Below are 27,700 nucleotides of genomic sequence, written 5' to 3' on the forward strand. Positions count from 1 at the left end.
TAGTCCCTGCCCCTCCGGACCAGCTCCGTCCCTCACTCCGTCCCTCCTCTGCCCCTCCCTGCGGGTTCTGTCTCTTCGGCCCAGAAGCACCTCTGGTCTCTCCCTCTCAAACATGCAAAAACTTCCTGTGACCTTCAGACCCCTCCAGCTCCTCCCCTCACCCTCCCTTCCCAGCCCGGGACCTTCACTGCTGGACTCCCCCCTGCTCTCAACCCCTCCTTCCATCTCACGCCGCTGACCCCGCGCACACCCAGGACGCAATGACCGCTTGCTGCGCGTCCAGCGGACCCTCTCAGCCTGCCTCGCGGGGCCTCCCGGGGCGTCTCCCCCTACAGGGCAGTCGCCACCCCTGGAAACCCTCTGCTGTCTTGGCACTGATGACACCACGCTCCTCACTCCCTGGGGCCCCCAGATGCCCTCGCCATCTACGCCGATGCCCCCGAGCCCCTTCCCCAGCCCAGGCCTTGCTCCCGGGCTCCTGCCAGGTGTCCACCTGCCAGCCGGCCAGACACCCCCTCGTGCAAGGCCAAGTCATCGCCAGCAAACGCAGGCTCCTCGAGCGTGACGAGCCTTCAGGTTCAGGGGTTAGAGGAACAGGCCCTGAGTCACGCCGCCCGAGTTCACACCCCACCCTGGAGTGACTGACATCGGACACGACATCTCAGCTCCCCGTGTGCACAACGGGGGCAATAACAGAACCTCCTCACGGGGTGCTCAAGGGCGGAGTGTGATGCCACCTGGGGATACAGGAGGAACGGCCTGGCGCCCCCTGAGCTGACATCACAGACCATCACCCTCGCCAGTCCCTAACAGCTCTTCCTCTGGCGTGATATCATCTGCCACCTGCCACCCAAAACCTGGCCACCTGAGAGCCCCCAGTCACTCTGAACTTCCCTCCCATGCCCACTCAGTTGCCAAGTCCTGCTGCTTTTGCCTCTTAAATGTTTGTCCGACCCACACCCTTCTCACCAACATCCTCGCCTTCTCTCCCCTCCTCTACCTCACCGTCTTTGCCGTGACCCACCCGCCTCCCGCGGCACGACTGGCTCTGCAGCAGGACTGACGTCTGCTGCTTCCCCGCGTATCGCGGGCCCCTCTCCTCTGTGAGCTGCTTGTACCACCTCCTCTGCATGCATTCCCTCCCACCTCACTTCCCATCCTCTAAGACCCTGATTAGGTATGACCTCCTCCAGGAAGCTTTCCTGGAATGCCCAGACTGGGCAACACGCCTGTCCTCTGAGCTCCCGTATCTTAGACTTGTGACACGGTGTGGAACGCGTAGGTTACCGCCTGCTGAGCTGGGCTAGCAAGTCCCCGCCGAGCCTAAGGGTTCAATCGTGTTTCCTGAACATGGTATGAGGTTACTATTAGAGGAAACCCCAAGTACAACGGCCGTTCCCTCTCTTAAAAAATATACATATACAAAATAAATTCATGAAAATGCAATAATTTCCACTATTTCAAAATTCAGAACAGATGGATTCTCCATAGACCAAAGCGCTTGATGGACAACAGCTTCCTTGGATGAACCAATGGGATTCCAAGGCAGGAAAACTCAGTCCTGGGGCAGCTTCCCTCACCCAAGGGGACTGCTGGGGAGAAGTAACAGTGCCCGAGTTTGGGGGTTTGGCCAGGAAAAAAAAAAAGAATAAAACAGAATTGGATTCTAGGCTCTCTGTACAGGCTCGTTATTCCGACAGAACCACTCCAGACCCCGAAACACGATCTCCGGGGCGAGAGGGGCATTTTTATCACATACTAAGGTTAGACAGATGTTTCGGGTCTGGCGTTACCTGAATGAAAAGCACCATTAAAAAGCCCCCGTCAGCAACATGGGTTCCTGGCAGAAAGGAGACAGACACCCCTTTTTCTTTTCCTTTCGGGTGTTTTTCTCTTTGGCTATATTTGAGGGGTTTTGCATCTCCCTGGTGTTAGGGCGAGACACTGATTTCCACTCCAGACCTTCCCCCTGGACCAGCAACCTCTTCCTCTCCCAAGTGCGGGCCGGGCCTTCGGCAGGTCCCGGGCATCCAAACGGCAGCTGAAAGGGCTGGCCTGGGCCTGCAGGGCAGCCCCAAATTTCCCCAGGCTGTGCTTCCCGAAGACTTGGAAGGCAGAAAAACTCTCTCTCCCTCCCTCTCCCTCTCTCTCTCTGACACACACCCCCTACTCCCTCCAGGGCCAGTCCTGCCACAGTGGGGTGCTGGGGACATTTTAAAGGCCTGAGCAGGAGGCAGGAGAGGCTGCTCTTCCAAATGTCGCCTTCCTTCCCTGTTTTTTCACCCCAACAGCAAAGCCCAGCCCTTGAGAGGCGCCCGGGGAAAGGGGCTGACATGACCAAGAAAAGAAGGCTCCGGAATGACTAATGCCCCACCGGGACGGCCTGGCTCTGGCCTGGCTGCCCGCCAGAGAGTCCATAGCCACTTTCCAAGGACACGGAGGGCAAGTATTCCTGACAAGATTCCCCGAGGACCGTCCTTCCCAGCCCTGACCCTCCGTGGGGCCTCCCCCAGGGGCCCAGAGGCTGAGTCACTCCCGTGGAGCCAACCTGGGTCACGGCAAGTTTGTTAGCTCAAGGACAAGTTCTCAGACCCTGGCGTCCCCAGGCAGTCGGGAGAGGGCAGGCGTCCCGGGCAACTCGGCTTCCTCGGGGTCTCCAGAGCCAGGCCCTCCTCCCAGGGGCAGGCGCCGTCGCCCCGGGAGGGCAGTGTGCACACCTTGGACATACGTGTCCCACACACGTGGGAGGACCCCGGACTCCTCCCTCCAGCCACGGGGCCAGCTGCCTCTGGGCCCCCTCACTCTCCTTCAGCAGCCCCCCGGAGCCCACGGCAGGGCCTCCCACAGAGCCATTTCCTGAGGGGGCAGCGCCAGGGGGAGGGTGGCTGGCACAGCGGGCCCGTCTGTCCGGCAGGGGGCACAGGACCGAGCTGGGGACTGCTCCAAGTTTCCCATGTGCCGTCTGGGCGAGGGGGCGTCTAAAGCCATTTCCAAGGCTGGGGGAGGCCCAGGGAAAGGGGGTCAGGACACTCTGTGAGGACGGGGGAGCCCCCGCTGCTCAAAAGGCTTCCAGAGACCCTTGTCTTTAGATCAGATCCGAACCACTCCGTCCCCAGCAGCAGCAGGAGAGGGGTGCTGGGAAATGTTCCCAAAGAGACGTGTCCCTGAGTTGTCGTAACTCCCAGGGTCCTCAGGCTGCGCAGCCATGCAGAGGCCCCCGCTATAAAAAGGCCACTTTACCTTCCCCTGGGAGAGGCCTCCAGTAGTCTGGGTCCCTGGGGAGGCCTGCCTCAGACCACCACGTGTCCCGAGTTTATGAGAAGGCCACCAAGCTGCACAGGACCACTTCCACCCACCAAGTCCCCTTGGTGCCACTAAGGGGAACTCTTACCCCTGCGGGCTCTGGGGCAGCCACGCTGGGCTTGGGCCATTTAGCAGGAGAAGCTGTCCACAGGGACACTGGGCCCAGCAGATTGACTGGGACTGCAGAGCCAGCCCCAAACCAGGCCTGCTGCCCCTCCTCTCTTCCACTCACACCTCCCCCCCTTCCCTCCTGCAAGTGTCCCCAAGCCACCGGGACCTACCAGACTCAGGGCACCAGCCACATACAAGTTCTGTCACCTCTCTGTGCCCAATTCCCTCGCCGCAGGACCAGACCAGGAGGGTCTCCGTTCTCTTTCCTTGTGGATCCCCCCAACTCTGCAGCCAGATTAACCTTCCTAAGGCACTCAGCTCAGTCCAGGCCACACCCTGCTCTGAAACCTTCAATGGCTCCCTAGTGTCTCAGCTGAAGCCCGGCCCTCAGCTCACACGTGGGCCCAAACGCCAGTCAACCCCTCCTTTTGCATTTCCCACGACTCTAGTTAAGAGCAACCCCTTCACCTTCCACCTGAGGACACACGGCTTCCAGGATCTGTGCAGGAGGCAGGGTGGAAGGGGGAAGGGAGGAGGAAGAAACGCCTGTGAAATCACTGTGGTCCAATTAGCCAGGCTCTCGCCCTTCAAGCTTACAAACAGGAGTGCGGTTAACACCTGCTGCAAAAGCAAACATTTCTAGATATCTTCATCTTCACCTCCCCGCTACTCTCCTGAAAGGACTCTGAGCAGCTGGTGACTGACAGGGTGCTTTTCTTCTTGTCCTTCAGCAAGGGGCTTTCAGACAAGGGAAATTAAAAAGCCACCAATCCCCCTGTCAGACCGAGTTCCCAGAGCCCCACCCACTGTCCCCCACGTCCCTTCCCCTGTCCCCTCATGGCCGTGTGAGCCCCGCCACGCATGCGACCGGGAGGCCAGAGCCTTCGGGGGACAGAGGCTGCCCAGGGCCCGGCTCCAAGTCACTGGGGGGAGAGCTGGGACTCTCTGCGGGCACGGGACGCTGCCCCGGCCACTCGCACTTGCCCTGAGAGCATCTTCGCTACAGAAAGGCCTTGTGACAACCGCTCTTCTTGCGCACACGCCGCCACGCACAGGCGCAGAGCAGTCCGACTCTCACCAGCGGCCGGAGCGCGAGTTCGTAAGACCACGTTGGAAATTTGTCAGCATCTGCTAAAAGCGATCATCCTCTACCCTGACCCCGCAATTCTAATCCTGCATTCCCATTTTATATATACACACACTTATGTAGTATCTGTAACAGGATTTTATACATAATATACAAACACACAGCTATATATCCCTATAATCCCACTGAAATCACATACATATAGTCACCAGAGACGTGTACAAGAACGTTCCAGCACAATTTGAAACACTACAAAATGGGCCCATCAAGAGTTGAACAGATACATGAATGGATAGTCTCCAACTAGAGGCAATAATATAAAAGCAAAACAGATGAAACTGTGTGATTCCACTTATATTAAGTACAAATCAGGCAAACCCAACCTAGGCTCTCCGACCGCAGGGTGGGGACCCTCTGCTGTGGGGGAGGGGCTGGAGGAGGCCAGGGGAGGGGCTGCCGGGATGCCGGGAATACTCTGTTTGGGGATCTGGGCACTGGTCACACAGGTGTGTTCAGTTCGTGAGAATGCATTAAGCTGTACACGTGCGAGAGGTTTTCCGGAGGTGGGCAGTAAGGGGTTTGTAAAGCGGTACTCTGGTGGCTCGGCTGCTGTTAAGACTATAATGAAAAGATGCCAGAAGAAGAAAAGCAGAGATGGAGTATGGAGCAGAACACTCAGTCCATGGCTGAAACCTCGCCGCTCCTACAGGAATCCTGGAGAAGGTGATCACATCCAAAAAGACCAAGGCCTCGGGACTCCAGAAGCTCTCTCCGAGGCCCCAGCCCACCCCAAGCCAGCCCTGCCCTGGGAACCTCCACGCCCGTCAGAACATCCAGAACACCCCTCTCTCCCCAACAGGGCTTCCCCCCAGCTGCCATGAGACCGCGCCCACCCACCCGAAGCCAGTGAGACTTCACCGCTTCCCCAGACCCTTGTGCCAAGGGTGTGAACTCTCTAGGACCGTGAAAGCCCCCCTTCTAGAAAGGATGAATTTTCCAAAGTCCAAACCACTGAAAGAGGCATAGGAAAAGCACCGAAATAACTTGGTAAGCATTCTGTTTTGACAGTGTGCGTGAGGAATTCACCACGTTGAGTGGGGAAATGTGAGCAGTTAAATCTATTCAATGTCATGACATACGAAATTGAAGCATAATTGCCCCTGAGTGCTTGACAACTGGAAAGCACTTTGTTTCAGAAATGGAGGGAAATTTATGCTGGGAAATGGAAGAGACTGTCAAAAGTTTGATTGCAATGAGTGGAGCCACGACAAGCAGGCTGGAATGGAGAAGACGCTCCCACTCTGACATTTTACTCCCATTTGAAATGTCTAGGAAACAGCACAGCGACTCTGTCCTTTGGCCTAAAAGGCAGTGAAACAATGACTGGTGCTGCAAATGTCAAACACCGATGGAGAAATGCTCTCTTACCAATCATGTGGTTGGCAACGTGGATCTGGATCTCTCTCTCATTCTCGAAGGTCATCTGGCACTTGATGCACTGGTACGTCTTTTTCTGTTTGGAAATCAAAAAGAAAGGGATTCGAGAGTCAGGAGATAGAGAAAAGAAAAGCAAAAATTCCTGGAGGGCCTGGCTCAAGACTTTCCAGAAGTCCCCTCCCATGTATCCCTAGGCCATTCTCTTCCACCTCCCTCTGGACCCAGCTCTACCAGCCTAGAGAAGGCGCATCAGGCTACAATCCAAGGGAGCTGCTCCTCTGCTAGAGCTGGGGAAACTGCCTTCATCCCAATTTGAACCTTTCTGGGAGCTGAGGGAGGCTGCCCTGATTGGAAGGGCAAATCTATCTACCCATCCATCCACCCATTCATCTATCCTCCATCTGCCCAGCCAACCATCTACATACACCTCCACCCATTCATCCACCCTCCATCTACCCAACCATCCACCCATTCATCCATCCTCCATCTACCCATCCCATTCATCTACATACACCTCCACCCATCCTTCCATCCTCCATCTCCCCATCCAACCACACATTCATCTAATCTTCCATCTACCCATCCATTCATCTATTCATCCATCAATCTATCCATCCATCCCCCTACCTACCCTCTGTCTACCCATTTATCCAGCTACACACACATCCTCCCACCCACCCATCCATCCATCAACCCACTTAACCATCCATCCATCATCCACCCCCCACCCATCATCTACCCACCTACCCATCTACCTATTCATCCATCCACCCACACAGCCATCTACACACATATCCACCCACCCAACCATTCATCTACCCACCCATTCATCCATCCACCCATTCAACCATCCATTCCATCATCCATCCATCCATCTACCCACCCATCCACCTATTCACCTATCCTCCATCTGCCCATCCGTCCATCTATATACACCTCCACCCATTCATCCATCCATCCATTCAACCATCCATCCATCATCCATCCATCCATCCATCTTCCTAGCCATCCAACAACTTTCTCATCCATTTACCTACCCTAAGAACCATGTGGGGATACAGTTTCTGCCAACTTCAGTGCTCAAGGGTGGCCAAGGAATTCCTCATCAGCCCTAAGCACACATGACCCCAGCTGATTCTACAGCTGGTCTCCACACACAGGGGCTATTACCAGCTGCCTTTTCCCGGCAAGGGCAGAAAAACGGAGATAAAAAGCTTCAAATCTTCTTAAAGATTCATTCCAAAGAGTGGACCTTACTCTCACAAGTAAGTCTGGGCGGTTGTGAAACCAGACCCCTGAGGACAGAGGTGGTGTTGTCTGTCTGGGGGAAGGACTATGGCTGTAGGTTTTTTTGAAGGATGAGGGGTAGTATTGGGAACCAAAATATCCAAGCTTTTTGAAGACCACCTTGGCTCCTGGGATGATGAGGCTTCTCTTATGCCTGGAAAAGGGAGTAGGACTTCAGATTTCTTGGCTGAGAACCCAGACCTAACCTCCGCTATGCAGCCCTCCATCCTTGAGGATTCAGTCCAAGTGCCACCCCTTCTGAGATGCCCTCTCTTCCCACCCCAGAATGAGTGCAGGCCCCTGACCCCGACTCCCAAGCTTATGTTAAACGCACCTGGGAATTAACACACTGTTGTATTGTGGCTGACTGACTGTCTTCTCCCCCATCGCACCCTGAACACCCAGTGGGCCAGAAGTGTGTTCTGTCCACCTTTGAGGCAGCACAGACCAAGTGTTTAACAAGCACTTGAACACGTGAGCAAAGTTGCAGAGTAAATATGCAAAGCACTCTATTAGGGCAGAAGGGGCAAAGAGAATAAACGATGACTTAAATGTCCTAGAGCCCCACCACCTTAGCATAGGGCTTGGCCCAAGGTATGAGCCTAATAATTATGTAATTTTTATTATGATTATTGTTGGTGCTAAGAAAATGTTGAACAAACGAGTGAGTGAAGGAAGAAACAACTGGAGAAGCTGGTGCTGAGTGCTTCAGGCTCCAGAGGCAAGGTCCCTGCTCCGGCTCCAGGACCCACTCTGATGAGACCAGGGGCCTCTCCCCAGTGTTTCAGGAGAACTGGGGTCTTCAGTGTTCCCTCAGGACAGGCCACGGCGCGGGCTGAGAAGCAGGCACTCCGCATGGAGAGGCCCCAGAAAGAACCGGGAGAGCTCAGGGAGCAGGAAGGGGGGTGGAAGGCAGCGCAGGGTGGAGATCCCAGCCTCAGACGCAGGGGGAGATGTTCAGGTCATCAGGGGACAGCAGGGACTGAGGGCTTCTCAGGGGCCACAGTTCCAGAGCTCCATGCTCATAAAGGGGAACTACCTCAGCTTTCTCCACCATCAAAATCATTCATTCTGCCTCACACGTGCCCCCGCCCACTCTTCCTGGCAAGTATGAGAGCCCCTGGTGCTTGAATGAATGAAGCAGGAACGAACAAGTGAATGCAAGAACGAAGCACATGCAGGAGGCTCCTTCCCAGGGAAGCCCGGGAAGTCCTGCTGGACGGGCCTGCGTGGCCCCTGTGGGTGGGAAGAAGGGGGTGGTGTCAGGCTGTGGCCATGGTGGGGAAGGAAGACCATGTCCCCCGCCAAGGATGTGCTTGGGTGGAAGTCTCTGGAGGCCACAGCTGGTGCAGGTGGGTGTGGCGAACTGTGAGTGATCAAAGTGATCTGGCTGTCCCCCTAAAGGGACAGGTGAATGAAGAGAGCTCCCTGCTTGCATGTAAATCACCAGGGGCTTAGGCAGGAAGAGAGGCCACCCCACACAGCCTCCACCGCCCCTTGGTGGCAGGAAGAGCACTGCCAAGTAACTGGGCCCTTCGTCATGGTGACACAAGCCCCAGGGGTCTCTGGAGGGAGGGACCAAGGGAACTGTTGACCACACACACCAACACACACACACACACACACACACATGACACAAACACAGAAGTGCAAGCATACATGTACGTGTCCACACACCCTCACCCCAACTCACCATCGACACACAAGACCCTCAGAGACACACCTGTGACCCCTGTGCACAGCACCCCCAGAGGAACGGGGACCCACAAGGTCACACAGGTGGACATATCCAAACTTGTCCACAGACACATGCGCCTTCAGCTCTCTCACTGGAACCCTGACACTCTCGAATACACCCACAGAGCTGCAAGCAGCTCCGAACACAAATGTGTGCACCCTCGTGTGCAGACACATGGATGCCTACGTGTACGTATGTGCACCCACACACAGACACACGCAGGCTCACCAGCCCGAACACCGTCTGAACCTGGCCAGCCCCCAGTCCTCAACCCAGTATCTACTCTTGGTCTGTCCCCCTTCTCCACCCCGCAGGGACCCCGCCTCCTCGCGAGCTTCAGACCCAGCAAGGAGATACAGCTACAGAAAGATGGAACGGGGCACCCAAAGCACCTCCTGTGCCGTAAGCCCCTGCCCCAGGGCCCTGCCAGGAGGAGCAAGGCTGAGCTCCAGGGCCCGCGGCCAGGGGCCACCTCCCCCGGCACAGCCCTGGGCAGCCTCAGTGGGGGGCCGCGGGCAGAAGGAAAACACACCTGAGAGTGGCAGAGACGGAGAGGGAGGGGGAAGGACTGGCTGGGCCCTCCAAGAAAGGAGGGAGAGCTCCTGACTGTCCATGACAGTGGTCACAGCTACCATCTACTGAGCACCTGCTGTGTGCAGGCAGCATTCGTGCTGAACACTCACCACCGCTCTGCAAGCTCCACTGTGGGGCTGGAGAAGAGGAGTTTCACGAGGCTGCACCACCTGGTCAAAGCCCTGTGCTGGGAGGTGGGATTCGGCACCTGGCAGGCCCCTCTGGAGGCCCCGTCTCAGCTGCCGGTCTCGGCTCCACACCCCAGACCTCCCTGGACAGCCCTGGTCTAGCAGACAGAGAGCTAGTGGGACCCAGACAAGCCCTCAGATCTGGGTGTGTGTTCACCTGGCTGTAAAACGGGTTGTGAGGGCACCCAGGCCGCCCACCTGGCAGAGGAAGGCCCCGTGGGGACCTGTTGAGGGGACGGAGGGCCAAGTTACACCCACACTGGCCTCGCGTCGGGTGATGTTATTACCCATAAACAGAAGGGGAGGCAGAAACCCAATGCTTCACGTTTCAGCTGACAGCAGCCTCGGCCCCACAGGAACCCAGTCCTCCGAGAGCTGGTTGCTATGGAAACACTCCCGAGGGTCCCAGCCTGCCAGCCCCCAAGCCCCTGTAAAGCCCCCAGAGTCTGTTCTTACATGACTGAGTCCTAGGGGAGGAAAGGGTGGGCTCACAGACAGCTGGGCCCCTGCCCCGAGGCGTGCCCAGGCAGGGGCAGGGCCCCAGAGAATGCTGCCTCGGCTGGGGACACCTGGGCTTTGTCTGGCTCCTTTCTGCGACTGGCCCATCTGCCCGGGGCCTCTGGGCAGGCAGGGATGCGATTCGCAGCTCACCCGTCTCCCGCAGGCCTGGGGGCAAGGAGAAGAGGTTGCGGGGCTCCCGGCAAACAGGCCCCCCTCAGGTTTCAGTCCCCGCACTGCCACACACGGCGGTGCATCTGTGGGTATATGGTGACACCGTTCTCAGCATGGATCCCCTCTTTGCCGAAAGAGAGGCCACCGCAAGGCTCCCAGGCTGTTGCCATGGAGATGATGTAAGAGTTGGTACCCAAGATAACACCGTGCACGTAGTAGGGGCTTTTACGAAGTGGTACTTGATGCTGGATCCAGGGCAGAGTGGGGAGGCTCAAACCACCCAAGGCTTGGGAGGCGCTGGGAGCAGCTCCCTGGCAGTCAGGAAACCCAGCCGGTCGTGAGCAGTGCCGAAAAGGAGGGGTGATCCTAGGCTGGGGTACACCCGGGAGACGCAGGCACAGGGGCCCAGTGCGGCCACGCTGTCCCACAGCCTGAGCACGGGCATGACCACGCTGGACCCCAGCCCAGCCGGCCTCTCCCTTCCCGCAGCCAGGATGGGCTCCGGGGTTTCTGGGTGGAGTCCTGGGCAAGGGCACAGGCTGCGGCATCAGATGTGACCGGCCTGGGCTCGAATGCCCCTCTGCCTCTTGAGAGCCGGGGGCTTGAGGCAGATGACTGCCCGGTTCTATGCCTCAGTTTCCTCATTTGCAAAATGAAAAGTTACGAGGATTAAACAGAAGGAAAGTGCCATCCTTACCCCTCAGTAAGTGTGGATTGTTCACTGTGCACCCGGCACTTCATTAACTCACTTAATCCTCAGAGCAGAACCCTGGGGCCAGCACGGGAAACAGCCACGATATTGAACAGGTGATGAGGACCCGGCACTGACCAGTCAGGGCAGACACTGGTTAGAACACCAGAGAGACACCAACCCGGCCACCGTGCCCCCCAGGTGATGTTGGCTCTGCATCTTACTACTGCTACCATCACGATTAATTACCATCACTGTGACCCACTGGCTTTGCGGGGGAGGACAGAGGCCCAGAGAAGTCAAGTCACAGCTGGGTCCTGGGAGAGGGAGATTTTAACCCAGGCCACCTGACTCCAGGGCCCAAATGCTCCCCAAGACTGTTCCCCAAGACCCGGGCCGGCCAGCAAGCACAGGCTGGGCAGTGGTGACCAGTGTGCCTGCTCAGGACCTCTGAAGGGTGTCCCACTAGACACCCCACCCGCGGCTCTGTCCTCGTTCAGGTGCTCCTCTCCCTGCCCAGGTGTCCCTGGACGGGTCCCTCCGCTCACTGGGCTTCCCTGGGCCCACGCACAGCAGCAGGGGCTGAGCAGAAGGCTCCAAGGTCGCTTTCGCTGCGGGATTCTCCTTCACTCTCTCCAGCCCTCCTCTCTCCCTCTGTCTCCCTCACCCCTCAAAATCCCAGGGCCCAGGCCCTAGTTCTGGTCCCAAGGCCAAACACCCCCAGCAAACATCCATCCCTATGTCCCAGCAGGCACCTGTGGCAGGTCGCCCTTCCCCAAATCCTGCTTCCCTGCCAATGGCGCCAGCAGTGGCCACCGAGGGAAAGATACTCCTGAGACCCGCCTGGCAGCTCCTCAGTCTGGGAACAGACCACACAGACTCAGCGGGAACCCCCGGGCCGGCGCTGTCCGACACCCAAGGGCCACACGGGCTCCAGGCGCACCATTGGGGGTCTCTCAGCTCTGCACCCGAGGCCTGTGTGGACCCACCAAGAGCCCAGACTGCCTCTGTCTCACTGAGGCATAGCACCTGCTGTGGGCCTGTGGCTCCCTCGGGTCCAGGAGCCCACAGGGCAGGGCCGTTTCTGGCTCTCCCTGGCTCCCAGGCACCTCCAAGCATAACAGGCGTTCAGGGAAAATTTGATGAATGAATCAATGTATCAATCATTAATGATAACAGCAATCAGAACCATTGCTAAGGGCCCTGCACACCCGCGACTGCACAGACTGTAATGACACCATGGGTGACAACAACATCCGCTGGTGATTGTAACTAGCATGATGAGCCCTGAGCGCCAGGTTCCCCGCCCTTCATATACGTGTATCATCTGCATGAATGGCCAAACGAATGCCGGGTCTAAAGCCCAAAGAAGCCAGGGAGACCCAGCAAGCAAAGATGAAGCCCTCCGCATCCAATCGGTAACGGATCGGATCAGTAACGACAGCGCCCGCCGGAGCGCACGCGTGTCGGCCGCCGCGCCAGGCACTTCACGGGTGCGGTGCCATTGCCCCCACGACAGTTCTGAGCAGTGGAGACGGCCGCTGCTCTCATTTCACAGAGGAGCGCTTGACAAACGAGGCCCAGAGAGATAAATGACGTCGCGTGGCTCGGAAGGAAATGGCAACACTGTGGTTCAAACTCAAGGCAGACGTGCTTAGCCAGCGGTGCGGCTTCTCTGGGCAACTAAGAGACCACCACCAGGAAACCGGCGCCCGGGCTGTGCGGCTCCTGTGGGGGCCCGTGGAGCCCGGGGAGCAGGGGCAGGTTCAGACGGGCGGCACTTACCCGGGGCACTGGCGACGTCTGGGTACCTTTCCGGGGCCCACTGGTCTCTGGCGTGAGGTCGCGGTGGTCCACCTGCATGTGGCTTTCCAGGTCCTCAGCACTCTCAAACTTGACGCTGCACTCGGGGCAGCGGAGGGCAGCACAGGGCCGGTCGGCAGGCTCGGGCGGAGCCAGGCCACCCACCTGTCCGTTGGCACTGCGGGCCATGCAGCCAGCACAGAGCCCATAGGGCAGCCCGTTGACGTCGAGCTTCACCAGGTCCTGCTTGCTGCGGAACTCCTTGAGGCACAGGGCACACTTGTAGAGCTTCTGCAGCCCCTGCCCGTTGGGGGAGGACGCGGCCGAGCTACCCGCCAGCTTCTGCATGTGGAAGGTGCCGTGGATCTTGAGCTCCAGCGTGGAGGTGACCGTCTGCATGCAGACCACGCAGCGGAAGCCCGTGAGGGAGTTGCGCAGGTCGGGGTGCATCTGGCAGTGCTCGATGAACTCCTCCTCGCTCTGCAGGGGCATCTTGCAGATGCGACAGGTGCCCGTGTCCAGGCTCTTGCTGTGGGTCACCTTGTGCTCGGTGAGCGTCAGCAGAGAGGGGAAGCGCTCGCCACAGATGGGACACATGTAGTGCTTGGCAGGGCCCCGGTGCGTCTGCAGGTGCTCCCGGAGCCCGTTCTCGGAGAAGAAAGTCCGTGAGCAGACGTTGCACTTGTGGCTGCCCTTGATGAACTCGGCCTTCTTGCGCGAGCCGTCGTCCTCACCCGGCCGGATGTTGTGGTCCCGCAGCCGGTGGTTCTGCAGCAGCACCTCCATGGTGTAGGCCGCCCCGCAGATGTCACAGCCGTACATGGGCTCCGACGCGTCCACGTCGTCCTCGCTGGCCTCGTGGCTGTTGGGCGCCTCGGGGTTCTTCAGCAGCATGCCCTGCAGGTCAGCGGGCTCGGCCTTCTTGGTGGCCGCAGGGGGCACCCCGTTGGCCGTGCCATTCTCGGTGGCAGCGTCAAACACACAGTGCTTCTCCCGCAGGTGCTTCTCCAGCAGCACGATGGCGTGGAAGGCCTTGCTGCAGAACTTGCAGTTGTACTTCTTGCTGTGCGTGGTGATGTGGCACTGCAGCTCCACCTCGGTGCTGAAGGTCTCCCCACAGAAGATGCACTTGTGCGCCTTGGCCGGGTTGCCCAGGTGGCTGTGTTTGACGTGCACCTGCAGGTCGGCCTCCTTGCGGAAGTCCCAGTTACAGGCCGTGCAGCGGTACATCTTCTTCTCGTTGCTGTGCTTCACCGCCAGGTGCACCTGGATGGACACCTTGGAGTCGAAGACCTCCTGGCACAGGGTGCAGTGGTACAGCACAAAGGTGTGCATGTCCAGCAGGTGCTTCTGCAGGTCGTCCACCGAGGAGAACTGCTTGTCACAGCTCTCGCACACGTAGTGGGTCGACGTGGTCATGTAATGCACCGTCAGGTGCTGCAGGAGGGACTCCTGGGAGTCGAAGTCCTCTTTGCACTGTGGGCACGCCTGCTTCCGCAGCAGCAGCTCCAGGTGCAGCTTCAGGTGTGTCTGGAAGCTCTCAAAGTTGGAGAACTTGAGGTCGCACTGATTGCAGGGGTACTCGCCGTTGGAGACGGAGTTGGCGCTCGCCGAGAGCCGCTGCCGCTTAGGGGAAGACACCTCTACGTCAGACGACACCGGGCTCTGCTCTGCCTTGGACTTCTTGCTGTGGGCCAGCGGAATGTTCTTGTGGTTCTCCTTGATGTGCTTGGTGAGCTTCAGGATGGAGCCGAAGATGGGCGAGTTGGTGCAGTAGGGGCAGGAATAGACCTCCATGAAGGACTGCGTGGGCTGCATGACCGGAGACTCCAGCTTGGCACTGCCGACGCTGCAGTGGGCCTGCTGGATGTGCTCCGTGAGGGAGGACTCGGTGAGGAAGCCCATGGAGCACTGGTTGCAGAAGAAGGCGTTGCTGCCATCGGGCGGGTTGGCGTTGGGGCCGCAGTGGGAGACGCGGATGTGCTCCTGCAGGCTGTTGATGTCCGCGAACATCTCGGGGCAGTAGTTGCAGTGGAAGGCGGAGATGTTGCCGAACTGCATCACGGGGTAGGCGTGGTTCTTGTGCAGCTTGCGCACGTGCTCGTTGAGGTTGTAGAGGGTGGGCATGGAGTCCAGGCAGATCTGACACGTGTGGCTCTGCTGGGGCTTGTCCGCGTGGATGGTCTTCAAGTGGATCTCCAGCACGGCCAGGCTGTTAAAGTCCCGCTTGGAACAATAGGGGCAGCTGTAGACCACCTTGGCCCAGCCCTGCCCGTCGTCCCGCATCTTCTTCTGTCCCCGCAGTGGCTTCAGGGTGGAGTCCGGGGTGGAGCCACGCTCCACGGAGGCACTGGAGTCGGGCGTGGCGCTGCTCATGGAGGCCACGCTGCCCAGCACGGGGTCGGGACTGATGCTGTGGTTGCTGGAGTCAGGCTGGCGGTGGCTGTCCAGGTGGCAGTAGACGCCCTCCACCGAGGAGAACTGCTCGGGACACATGGGGCACTTGTGTTTCTGGTTGGCGTGGGCCTGGTGGATGTGGGCGAGCAGCGTGTTCTCGTCCACGAAGACCTCGGGGCAGTGGATGCACTGCAGGTCCGCCTTCTCCGAGAGCTGGGGGTGGCGGGTGAGCACGTGCTTCTCCAGCTCCTCGGTCTGGCTGAAGGTGTCCTCGCAGTAGTCGCACATGAAGTCGTCCTTCTTGGCCTCCTTCTCCGACTTGGCCAGATGCTCCTTGTTCTTCTTGTGGGCCTGCATGTGGCTCTGCAGCGAGCTGGTGGAGGAGAAGCCGCGCTTGCAGACGGTGCACTTGAAGGGCTTGCTGGAGCTGTGGGTCTTCAGGTGGATCTTGAGGTGGTCGCTGCGGGAGAACGCCGCCTCGCACTCGTGACAGTGGTACTTCTTGTCGCCCGTGTGCAGCTTGATGTGCCGGTCACGGCTCCTCTTGTGCTTGAAGAGGCGGCTGCAGTAGGTGCACTTGAACGGCAGCTTGTCGCTGTGGATCTGCTCGTGCCTCTTCAAGTAGCTCAGGCGGATGAAGGACTTGTCGCAGAACTGGCAAGGGTACGGCAGGCCCGTGCCCCCTTCCTCCTCGCCAAGGCCGAGGTCACAGCCATCTCCGATCATCTGCGTGGGTGACGCAACATCCTTGCTGGAGGGAGACGAGGCCACCCAGGAGAGTTGTGGGTCGTCATCACCATCTGCAGGGGGAGGCAGGGAGGAGATTAGAGACAATTCCCAGGGCTGCCGAGAAACAAGGACAGAGCCAGCTTCTCGACAGCGCGCGGGCTGAGGCTGTGCAGCTGGCCAACCGCGCGGGGACTGGGGGAGGGGCGGGGGCCGGAAGCAAGTGGACACGAGGGCCTTCCCGTGGCAGAGGACACGGCAGAGGGGCGGCAGGTTACGGCAGGGAAACGGCTTTTCCCTCGGCAACACCTGCCGGGGCCTGGATGTGGCAGCCCCACCCCCAGCAGAGGTGAGACTCTGGCCGCTTCCCTGATGGGGGAAGGAGGGACAGCCTGGACAAGGTCACCAGAGATGGCCTCACAGCCCATCAGTCCCATGGGCCAAACAGAGGACAAGTTCCCTCACCTGATCAACACCCTCCAGTCCCCAACCCTGGAGGGAAATCCCACGGGTCCTTAGGGGCGTGGGCAAAATTTTGCCAAGCAACAACAACAAAAAAATGGCCCTTTACTGAATCGTACCAGGCTGCACATTCTTTGGGGATGGGGGGCCGGTGAAGCTGGACAAGACACGGGAGGTGTGACATCACAGGGCACGATGCCATCAGACTCCAGCTCAGACAGGAAGTGGGAAGCAGCCTAGGGCACCGAAGACGCATCTCCCAGCCCAGACCATCCCGAGGGGGGCTGTTTTCTCTGTTTCCCCTCCCCCAAGCCCACCAGGGACCTCAGGAGATGGCCTGGTGGTCCGGTGACCCGCGGAAGGACCAGGACACAGACAGCCACAGAACTCGGAGCCCTGAGGCGAGGAAGAGACTCCTGGTGAGTCCCTCAGTCCCTCCCTCCCTCCCTAAGGACCGTCCCCCTCGTTGGCCGTCCAGCCTCACCCAGCCTCAGAGGAAAACTAAACAAACCTAAGGGCTGGCATTGCTGGGAAAACAAAAGCACACAGGACACAGCCCGTGAAGCCCCCGAGGTTCCCCGGGGGGTCGAAAGCAGCCGGCCCAAGCAAGGAGTGAGTGCAGGGTCTCCAGTTTCTCTTCATGCGGATTTAAAACTTAATAATGAATGAAACAGACCGCAGGCTGCGGGCAGGGAGGAGACAACAAAAGCTCGGATTTGGCTCTGACCTTGCGCTCGTAACGGTAACCAGGAGGAATCGGCCACTGTCCCCGCCTCTGCAGCCGCCAGCCTCGGCCTGCCGGAGTCTCACAAAAGCCTCACGGACGTAACCCGGACGTAACCTGGGCCCGGGGCAGCCCGGACCTTCAGCAAGGAAAGGCGCAGGCGGCACACACGTGCCCACACACCCGCACACGCACACGATCACCCACGTAAACTGAACCCTACGTGCACGCACTCACCTGCCGACACACACACTCACACGCGATCCAGACCCACGGCTCCCGCGCCGGCTCTCCATGCAAGCTGCCAGCCCCGGACTCACTGAGAGCGAGGCCGACCGGAGGGTCTCAAGGGATCCTCACAGCTGGTGCTGAGCCTGCTCCTAGGCCGCACCCACCCCCGGCTCTCCCAGGCCCCCCAGTGCTCGCGTGTAAACACCCACCTGACCCTCGGTGGCACCGCCGGCAAGTCTCAGCCCGGACGGATGCCGCTCTCCGAGGCTCCCAGCTCCCCGTCTGCTGGCAGCCACCCACCTCTGAAGCCCCACGCCCAGCCCAGCTCCAGGGGCCTCCCGGAACACCCTCCGGGGCAGGGGCGCCTCCTCCCCTGGGGGCCTCCCATTACGGGGCCCTTCAGGCGGGAAGGACGCAGCCACCGTCAGCTCCCCAGATGAGACGCGGCAGGAGGCGCCGATCCCCTGCCTGCTAATTCCCAGCTCTTGCCAGCTGGGCTCTGCGGGGCGCAGACAAAAGGCACCCAAGGGAGGAGGTGGCTGGAGCTGGGGGACCTGCCCGGCCCCCACCCCTGCCGGGCTGGACTGGCTCCTTATTATTTTGATGTCTCGGCTCACACCCACTCAAGCTGCCACTGAGCCCCTCCCGAGTGCCCAGCGCCCTGCTAAGCACTTTCTCACAGCCACCAACGATGTGGGAGCCAGGGCCACTGCCACCGGACGGACGGGCAAACTGAGTCACAGCCTCGGTGACTTGGCTGAGGAAATAACAGCACTGGACACTAATCCCAGGACCTTCCACATTCGGGCCCCTTGACCATGACACGGGCCTGGACCAGCTTCCACAGGTCACACGGTCAAATAAGAGCACTCCTGCGTGGGTAGGAGAGGGAGAGGCCTCGGGCGCAGTCAGGCCGGGATCTCCTCGGAGCCCTCGCCAGGAGGGCTGGACGCGCCCCACGCTCGGCATTTCCGGGAAGAGCCCGCCAAGGCCCAGAGGGACCCAGCAGCTCGCTGGAGCCCACCGGACGCCGGCGGGGGAGAGAGCTCGGCAAGTGGGCGGGGAGCCAGGAAGGCACCTGCCTGCAGGACGAGCTGACAGGTGTATCTGCCGGGTCCACTTGCTCCCACACACTTCACGCCGCCTGAGGACCAGAGGACAGACGCCTGCACTCAGAGCCGCCCCGCTCCTGCGATTCACACGCACCCTGCACGTCGCTCTGACCTTTCAGACTCAGTTTATGCAGCTGGAAAAGGGAACCCGTGTGAGGAACGGCTGAGAAGGGCCGTGGAAAAGCACTGCTACTCCACCGACACGGAACGTCCAGAAAAGGCACGTCGGTGCAGGCGGAAAGCGGACTAGCGGCTGCCTGCGGCTGGAGGGGGCAGGGACTGGCTGCAGACAGGCAAGCGGGGTCTTTCTGCGATGACAGAAATACTCTAGAACCAGACTGTGGAGAGGCCTGCACGGCTCGCGAACTTGCTGACGCGTGGCTCACGGCTCGCTTCACACAAGTGAATTTTGGGGTATGCAAATTATACTTCAAAAAGCTGTTCCACAAAAGCACCATTTTGCCAATAATAATAATTAGTACTAATTAGTACCACTAGTGCTAATATTATTAGCGGGTGTACTTAGTGAGCATGTCCCACATGCCAGCATTGTGCTAAGTACGCCTGTGATCACAATTAATTCCTTTTAATCCTCACAGCAGCCGTATCTGTTGTCTCCAGTAGCACCCCATTTTTGAGATGGGGAGGCTGAGGCTCAGGGGGCTGAGGAACTCGCCCCGGTACGAGCCAGATGCCCAGGCTATTTGGCTGGACGCGTCTCCGAGTCGTCCCTTCATCTGCCACTCGCCCACCGAGCCTCGAAAAGGAGAACCTCAGCCTGCCCCGTGCCACAGTACCCAGGGCTCACTGCGAGCTGCCTGGTTAGCTTCATTTTTCTGCAAACAAGTTTCAAAACTAAAGCAAAGCATATTATTCTGGGAACAACAAACAGAGCAACTGCTGAGACAATAATCACCTGGATTGAAATGAAAATAAGGCTCCTTAAACCGAAAAGGCCCAATCAGGGAACACGCATGTTGACATGTAAAGGCCCAAACTCAGACTGCCCTGTTTAAAGCCTTGTATTCAAAGGCCATTCGACCTTGGCTGCTTCCGTCCCACCCCCTCCAGTCCATCTTGCCTTGGGGACACTTGTCAAAGTGCCCTAGAAGTCGGCTGGAGAGAGGAGCTGGGGCCACAGCTCAGGGTGTACTTGCAGAGGTGTCAGCAGAGGAGAGGTTCCCTTTCCTTACAGCGGGAACGCTGTCCTCATGCTGACTGCTAGACACCACATACACACACACACACACGTGCAATTATGGCAAAGACCGTCGCAATGCCCCCTTCAACCTGGACAGTCCAGAACTCAGAGAGAGGGCAGGTCCAAGGGAAGTCCCACTCAACCAGCTACCTTTTTATTTTCAAGTGAACATTTGCATAGATTTTACTATGTGCCAGGCATTCTTCTAAGAGTGTACATGTGCTAACCCATTCAATCCTCTCAACAGCCCAAAGTGTACTATTATTAAACTTTCCATTCACAGATGAGAAAACCTGGGCACAGAGAGGCTGAGTAACTTGCCCAGTACCACACAGCTAGCAGGCAGTAGAGTCAGGATACGAACCATGTAGCCCCGTTCAGTGGCTGTTTCCTCCCACAATGCCACACTGCCTCCCTCCTCTGGGAGGAGGGACCCAAGAAAAGCAAGTGGGAGATACAGTGACTAATGCCAGACACTCGGCCTCCCCCTCCCTCCAAGTAAATGCAATCAAAGAAATGTAACACAAATGAGTAGAAAAATCGCTTTCAAAATGGAGATTAAAGTCATTTAAAAATGACTAATCCTGCAAAAAGGCCTGGTAGGAAACGGGTTATGTGAGGCTTATTGCTGTCTGCTGCAGGAAGAGAACCAAAACAAGCATAAAAGAGGGGAGAATTTTTGATAAATATTCAATTAAGTAGAAAAAAAGAACATTAACTGGGCTTCAGAATACGTCAGTGGCAGAAAGAGTGGGTGGACCCCAAGCGCATGAGGCCACACTCAGTGACCACCAGGGAGCAGGACGTGGGGCAGGGGGCTGGCGATGCCACCGAGGGTACGGCAGTCTCCCACGCACCTAATCCGGGCAGACCGGCGTGGAGTGGCCACCCGGGGTGGCGTGGAGCCACAGCTCACAGCCCTTCCTGCCACGGAGAATCAAGGTCGGGCTGCCAGCAGGGGTGCTCAGGCCAAGGAGCGAGGGTGGCTGGACCACAGACCCACAGGAGTAAGCCAAAAGGGGACCTTCCTGCCAAGGGGGAGGGGGACAGATTGAGGAGGACGTGGACCCCTTGTCACTGAACCTACGCAAGAGGAACAAACGGCCCTGAAAAGAGCCCGGGAAGGCTCCCTGCACGGGTGGGAGGGTGAAGACAGCGGAGGCCCAGGAAGCTCCAGGCTCCTTGAACATGCCCGGGATGGGCAGTTCCATCTGTGTGAATAAAAAATGGCCGTCAGCCTCCAGAGGGGACAAGAGCTGAGCAGTCCCACAGGTGAAGATTCCACCCAAGTCCACACGTGGCTCCTGTGCCCAGGACTGTGGCCGAATGCGGCAGGGTCGCTGGGTGCGCCCTGCCTGGGCCCTGCTCGGGGACGCTCCAGGCCACACAGAGGACAGCCGAGCACAGCGAGCAGGGCGGCCGGAGACGTGCCGGGGCACGGAAGCTGGACCGCGCTCTCCGAAGTCCCTTCCAGGTGAATATAAAGGCCACCTCGGGCCCTGCTCCCACCATCCAGGCTGTCTGCACAATAGTCACAGAGAGGCCGGGAAATTCCCCACAAAGCCCCAGAGGCCTCCCCATTTCCTCAGAAAACTGGAAATTGCCAGGGAGACAGTTCCCCAAAGGGCAACGCTCTGTAATGTGCTGGACAGAGCCCCCCATCTGGCCCCTCCAGAGCTCCAGCAATGGGGATCCCAAGACCAGAGGAAACTAGACTCGAAACTACCTACTGCAATCCCGCGTGATACAGACGGAGAAGCTGAGGCCCAGAGAAAGGAGCGAACTCACAGGGACAGCTAACTGGCAGTGGTTGCCCCGAGTACAGTGTTCAGAAGGATTCTCAGGCCATACCTGGGCTCAGAAGGAAGGAGTGCTGAAATCAACTGGTGATGTCTGCCATGAGCAAAGGCACGTGAGCATGGAATGGCCAGAGGGCACCGAGCAAACTGGAGGACGGAGTCTCCTGACTCCCCATGCTAGATGCCTTCAACCATCAGGTTTCCTCCTCCAAGAAAGGAGCTGCCCATTCTCCCTGAGAAATGCGGCTGTGGGGCAGGGTCGCCAAAACGCTGTTGTTCTCACAGAGACGACAGGAACTGCAGATGCCATGGAGCTGAGCCGTGGTCTGGAGCGGGGTTTCTGCAACCCCAAAGTGGGCACAGAGCAGCCTGGGCACCCCAGGAGCACAGGCCAACTTCCCCAGAGCCCGCGGGGACAAGAGCCGCAAGACGTGCACATGTTTCAGGGCACACTGCAGATGTGCTTCCCATAGAGCCAGCCAGAACCTAAACTGGTGGCTTTCTGACACAAAGTGACTCAAATCCAGCTCAGGGCAGCATCTGGGCATGTTCTTGCACTCTTCTAGGGAGACTTCAAATCTGTACCCATTCTGTCTCCCTGCACGCCCCGGAGGCCGGTGGCAGCAGAGGGCACACAAATCTAGAAGTCAGGAGCCCTGGTCCTCAGAGGCAACTCTGATGCTGAGGGGCCTTGGGGACGTCACTTTCCCTTTCTGGGCCACTGCCTCTGTGACATAGGTGGACTGGGAGACCTCTGAGGCCCCTTCCTGAAGCTCCTTCCAGCAAACTGTGATGCAAGCGTCCCTGAGGGGCCCAAGCTGCCCTCACCGCAAACCCCCAGGCCAGAGTGGGGCCGGGACCCCACTGTGCTAAGGCCAGAGCTCTGAGACTGGGGTGGGGGACATTCTCGCTGACTCAGTGACCACCAAGGACTCAGGCCCCAGAGGAAGGAGCCAGGCTTCAACTGGGTGCAGGGGAGCCTGCAGACACCAGGTGCCAGAGCTAGCCATCCATCCCAGCAGACCCCTCAACTCAATCACCTTTCTGCATATAAAACTGGCGTCAGTGCACGGCGGGTAGGGAGGGTGCACAGATCACTGCTCGTCTTATTTCACTCGTGTTTCGAGAAGCTGAGGCAACACAGCAAGTTACAGGCAGATCTAGGACCAAATGCACAACAGTGACAGTTGTCACCGTTTATGCACACTGTCTACGCGCCAGGTCCTTTGCCAGCATTTTCTCAATTGTCCTTCACAACATCCCTATAAGGTAGGTGCTATTAACACCCACTTTTTATAACTGTGCAAACTGAGGCCCCAAAAAGGAAAGTAACTTCTGAGTACCCCGAGACAGCAAGTGGCAGATGTCCCCAGCCCACTTGCTAACGACTAGACCACACTGGCTCCCCAGACCCCAGTGCCAGTTCAGGGCCCACCCCACCGCGGTGCCTGCTCCCTTTCTGGAGGCCCACCACGCATAAGCATATGCCAGGCCCTGTGGCTCAGGCCAGGTGGAAGTCTCAAGCTTTACAGCCCCACCTGCCACTAAGGCAAAGTCATGTCCTGAGTGGGCACAGCCAGTGGAAGGTAACCAGGCCAGGCTGGGGCTGAGGCCAAGCACCAGTGGACGCAGCTGGCCTCTTTCCTCCTTTCCTCTTGAGCAGGCTGCTTCACCAGCCCACGCAGAACCAAACAGGCAGAATAGTGACCACCCCAAAGATGTCCACGTCTGACCCCCTATGAATATGTCATGTGGTAACGTGGAATTAAGGTTGATAACCAGTTGAACTCAAAATAAAGAGATTATCCTGGATTATCTGGGCGGGCCCACTGTCATCACAAGGGTCCTTAAATGTGGAATAGGGAGGCAGAAGAGGAGGCCAAAGTGATGCGATATGAGAAGGACCCAACCAGCAGTCCTGACTTCGAACATGAAACGGGGCCACGAGCCAAGAGATGTGGGCAGCTCTAAAAACTGGAAAGGCGGGAAATGGGTTCTCCCCTGGAGCCCCCAGAAAGGAACCCTGTCTTGCCAGCACCTTGCTTTACCCAGTGATGTCTAGGTCAGACTTCTGACCTACAGAATTGAAAGATAATTTTTTTGTTGTTGTTTTAAGCCACTATGTTTATGGCATTTTGTTAAAGTAACAATAGAAAACTGATACAGATTTTGGTACCAGGAGTCAGGTGCTATGGGAACAAATGCCTGAAATTGTGGACGTGGCTCTGGAATTGGGCAGTGACCAGAGGCTGGAGAATTCTGAGAAGTATGATGTCTTTAAGAGCCTAGATAACCCCAAACAGATTAATTGAAATATGGATGTTAATGACTCTGTTAGTGAAGACTCAGAAGAAAGTAAAGGAGCACATTAGAGAAAACTTAAATCACTTTAGAAAATATCTAAACCATCATGAACAGATATTAAGAGAAATGATGATATAATATTAAAGGCACTGATGGCGAGGGCTTCTCAGGAAATTAAGAATACAGTATTGGAAATGGAATGAAAGGGAATCCTTGATGTTTAGTGGCAGAAAACTTGGTGAAATTGTGTACCCCAGTTAAGTAAACAGCATAAACCATACAAATGGATAAACCTGGATATTTAGCTGAGATTTCCAAGCAAAATGTTAAAGGTGTGACCTAATTTCTTCTTGCTACTTATAATAAAAAGAAAAAAGATTGAGAAAAGAACTATTAAACGACAACTACCCAAAAAAAACTAGAAAAGAAGGATTTTGGAAATTTCAGATTGCAAAAACACTATAATTAACAGGTTTACTTTCAAGAAGGCATGATCTAGACAAAAAGCTGCGACAAAATTCTACAAGCAGGAAGCAGGCTGATAAAATGACTCAGATGCAGATATGTGCTACCTTTCATGGGGAAAAAAAAGAATGACTCAGAGGGTGGAACCCTAAGCCCTGAGGTGGAGCTGTGAGCCATCGTGGATGAGATCACCACTGGACCAGGTTCAGATCCTGGCACTGTGTAACCAAAGGCAAGTATATCCCCTCTTTGTGCTTTCATTTCCCCAACACTTGAGAGACGGGATCAGAGGAATAGGATGAATAGGTATCTAAGAGCCTTTGTAGCTCTAAGAATCTGTGATCAATTGGTGATGTCTGCCCTGAGTACAGAATGAGTAGCGTCAGGTGGTAGGTACCCAGTTCCCTGCTATCTAGTTTGGGTGTTTTTCTTATTTGGCACATATGTGTTGAGCCTGCTGGTCCTCAAGGGGTACAGAAGGTACCCAACATTCTTAGTTTCTACACTCTTATCTGCTTAATTTTACTGTTGATCAACTGCTATCTAAAGTTTAAACTCTAAAGCAACTCTTTGCTGCTTGGAGGTAGTTTGAAAGCGAGAAAGAGAGAGACCCCCTTTAAGGGCAATAGTCAGTACTGCATCTAGATACTTGATTTTCCTAAAGAGACAGACAAGGGTGTGGTGTAAAGAACGATGGCCCAAAGCCTGGGAAGTCAAAGTCCACCCTGGGACAGCAAAGGGATAAGGCAGCTGGGGCTCTTTCCTAGGGGCAGCCACAGAGCCCCACAGAGGCTGCCAGAAGTGGACATGGCTCCCCCTGAAATCCTGAGCTACAATTATGCTGTTAGTGAAAATAACAGCCACTCCTATGCACCCATCCTGGAGGGGGCTGGGAGTTCCTTGTGGATGTGATCTCATTGTCCCCAGTGAGGCCACAGAGAGGGAAGGCAGGGATCAGTCTTCCAGTTTGGGGAGAAAATATCCGCGGGGCGGGAGGCTCAGGCGTCGCTGACATCTCAAGGACGGAGACTGGCACGCAGAGGTGAGCGGCCCAAAGCTGAGCGCAGGCAGGAAGCACCTGCCCTACAGGGCCGCTTCCCGAGCTGGCCTTGTGGGGCGAGTGGGATCCCACCTTCTGCTCCACCCCAAATGCAGCCTTGGCACACAGCTTCCGAGAGCCCTCCGAGCCCGCGACAGTCTGCAAGACAGGGCCAGGCATGCCCTTCCCCGGCCAGCTCTGGGGGCTGCTGAAATGCCATGTGACACCAAACAGCTGCCACCAAGGCCCTTAATAAAACTTACATGGATCCAAACGTCAGCATAAGCTTAACACACTGACTGCCACACTAGAAAAAATTTTTTCCTTGGGGCTACAGTGTTTTATTACAAAAATAGAATAAAAACTTCAAAAAAAAAAAAAAACCTGATCCTTTCTAATATAATGAAAAAATTGTTATTTTTTATTATTATTTTCTGTGCGTAAATTGTATGCAGCTTGGAAAATAGTTCACGGACCTCCCAAAGTAAAGGGATGTGTGAGTTACATATGGGTCACAGGCTCAAAACTAGCGTGAGTTAAATACAACCCACACGGCAGTTAATGTGTTAAAGAGATTCAGCCAATTACAGGGAGACATCAGCCACTGAGGGACAGGGGAGCCATGGGTAAGAACATGCATGGACTCGCTCAGGACTCAGACTGAGCTGCCGCTCATTCACTGTGTGACCAAGGGAGACTTACTGGACCTCTCTGAGCCCCCATCTCCTGATCCATAGGACGGGGATAATAAGTGTGACTACCTTGCAGAGTGGTTAATATTTGTACATGGCTAAGCATCCAGTAAATGCTCACCAGAGAAAATGAAGGCGGTTCCTAGTGTAACATACACTAGGATCATTAATCGTGAACCCTGTCGTGTTTGTGGCAGTCACACAGCACTTCACACCCATCCCACGGGACGTCTGGGGCAACTCTGCACGGGGGTAATGGCGGTGGCAGTGGTTCTGTTACTGCTATTCTCCCCGTGTTACAAGTAAGCAGGTGCCACACACCCAGGTGCCCGGTCCAGTTCCTGCTCCTCCTTCACACACAAAAGGAGCTGGGTTTACACCGTAAGTTGTATGGTCGCCCCACGGAAGAAGAAAGAGAACAGAGAGGTTAAGTCACATCATGACATCACAAAGCAGATGCTAAATGGAAAAGCTGGGCTTGAATTCCCAGCCCAGGCTCTCAGCCAGCTGGACCGGGAGAAGTGACAACCCGAGCAATGGGTCACAGGTCATCATGGCTGTCTTCCCACTGGACAGTCCGGGAGCCACCCAGTTATCAGTGATTTTGTAAAAATACCAACATTCATAAATCAGGAACTCCTAATATTTTTTAAAAAGTCAGGGCCAGCCACGGTAGCTCATGGTTATAATCCCAGTACTTTGGGAGGCTGAGGTGAGAGGATAGCTCGAGGCCAGCCTGGGCAACATAGGAAGAGCCGATCTGAACAGAAAAATAAAACAATTAGCCAGGCACAGTGGTTCCTGCCTGCAGTCCCAGCTACTTGCGGGGCTGAGGCAGGAGGATCGCCTGAGCCCAGGAGTTGGAGGCTGCAGTGAGCTGTGACTGGACCACTGCACTCCAGCCTGTCTCAGAAGAAAAAAGAAAAATCCACAGTCACTTCTGGCTATTCTTGAAGGAGAAGACCTGGCAGCACAGGCTCTGCATGTGCCACACTCCCCCTGCGGACCAGGGACGCCCCCTCTCCTGCATGCCCAGACACCCTGCCCCAGTGCGTGGTGTCCTGGGCCTGAAGACATGTGTGTTCTTGTGGGTGGCTGAGAGCCAGCAGCTGGGCTTAGGCTCCCAGCTCTACGCTTGCTATCTGTGTGACCTTAGGCAAGTTAATTACCCTCCCTCTGTTGCACAGATGGAGAGACCTGCCTCAGTTTCCACATCTATAACAAGGAGATACTACAGTCCCAACTACAGAGCTGTTCTACAGATGAAATCAGTGAATATGTGTAAGGTGCTATAAATGATAAATGTTCTGTAATGTACAAAACAGTCCCTGGCTACTGGCTCCCAGCTCACCATAAAGTGGTCACAGGGCAGAGAGTGAAACAGGAGAGGCTGCAAGGACTGCAACGGCCTGAACGGACACAGACAGTTCGGAGTCCCATCGCCCTGAGACCCGACTAATAACCAAGCGGGTGTAGGTCGGGACCAATGGTTGTCACCCTGCAGAAGACGGTTTGCAAAGCAAAGCCCCAGAGGGCCCTTGCCGTGCACAATCCCAAGACACCAGACCTGAGAGGAGCCTTCACGACCACCACATTACACAGATGGAGCCCGACACTCATGGAGAAACCAAGGCACCAACAGCTATGCTATGGCTCGG

The 27,700-nt window shown here is 56.8% G+C and overlaps 1 protein-coding gene across 1 annotated transcript in view; it reads right to left on the reverse strand.

Annotated features, from left to right (window-relative positions):
* ZNF423 (zinc finger protein 423) overlaps window positions 1–27,700 on the reverse strand; it is a 312,507-nt gene that overhangs the window by 115,159 nt on the left and 169,648 nt on the right. The window contains exons 4-5 of the mRNA XM_045533248.1: window positions 12,873–16,087; window positions 5,930–6,014 (exon numbers count right to left, since the gene is read on the reverse strand). Of these exons, the coding sequence (XP_045389204.1) occupies window positions 5,930–6,014; window positions 12,873–16,087 (3,300 nt within the window). The remainder of the gene's footprint in view (window positions 1–5,929; window positions 6,015–12,872; window positions 16,088–27,700) is intronic.

The sequence above is a fragment of the Lemur catta genome, chromosome 20 (genome assembly GCF_020740605.2).
Source record: "Lemur catta isolate mLemCat1 chromosome 20, mLemCat1.pri, whole genome shotgun sequence".
NCBI classification, from domain to species: domain Eukaryota; kingdom Metazoa; phylum Chordata; class Mammalia; order Primates; family Lemuridae; genus Lemur; species Lemur catta.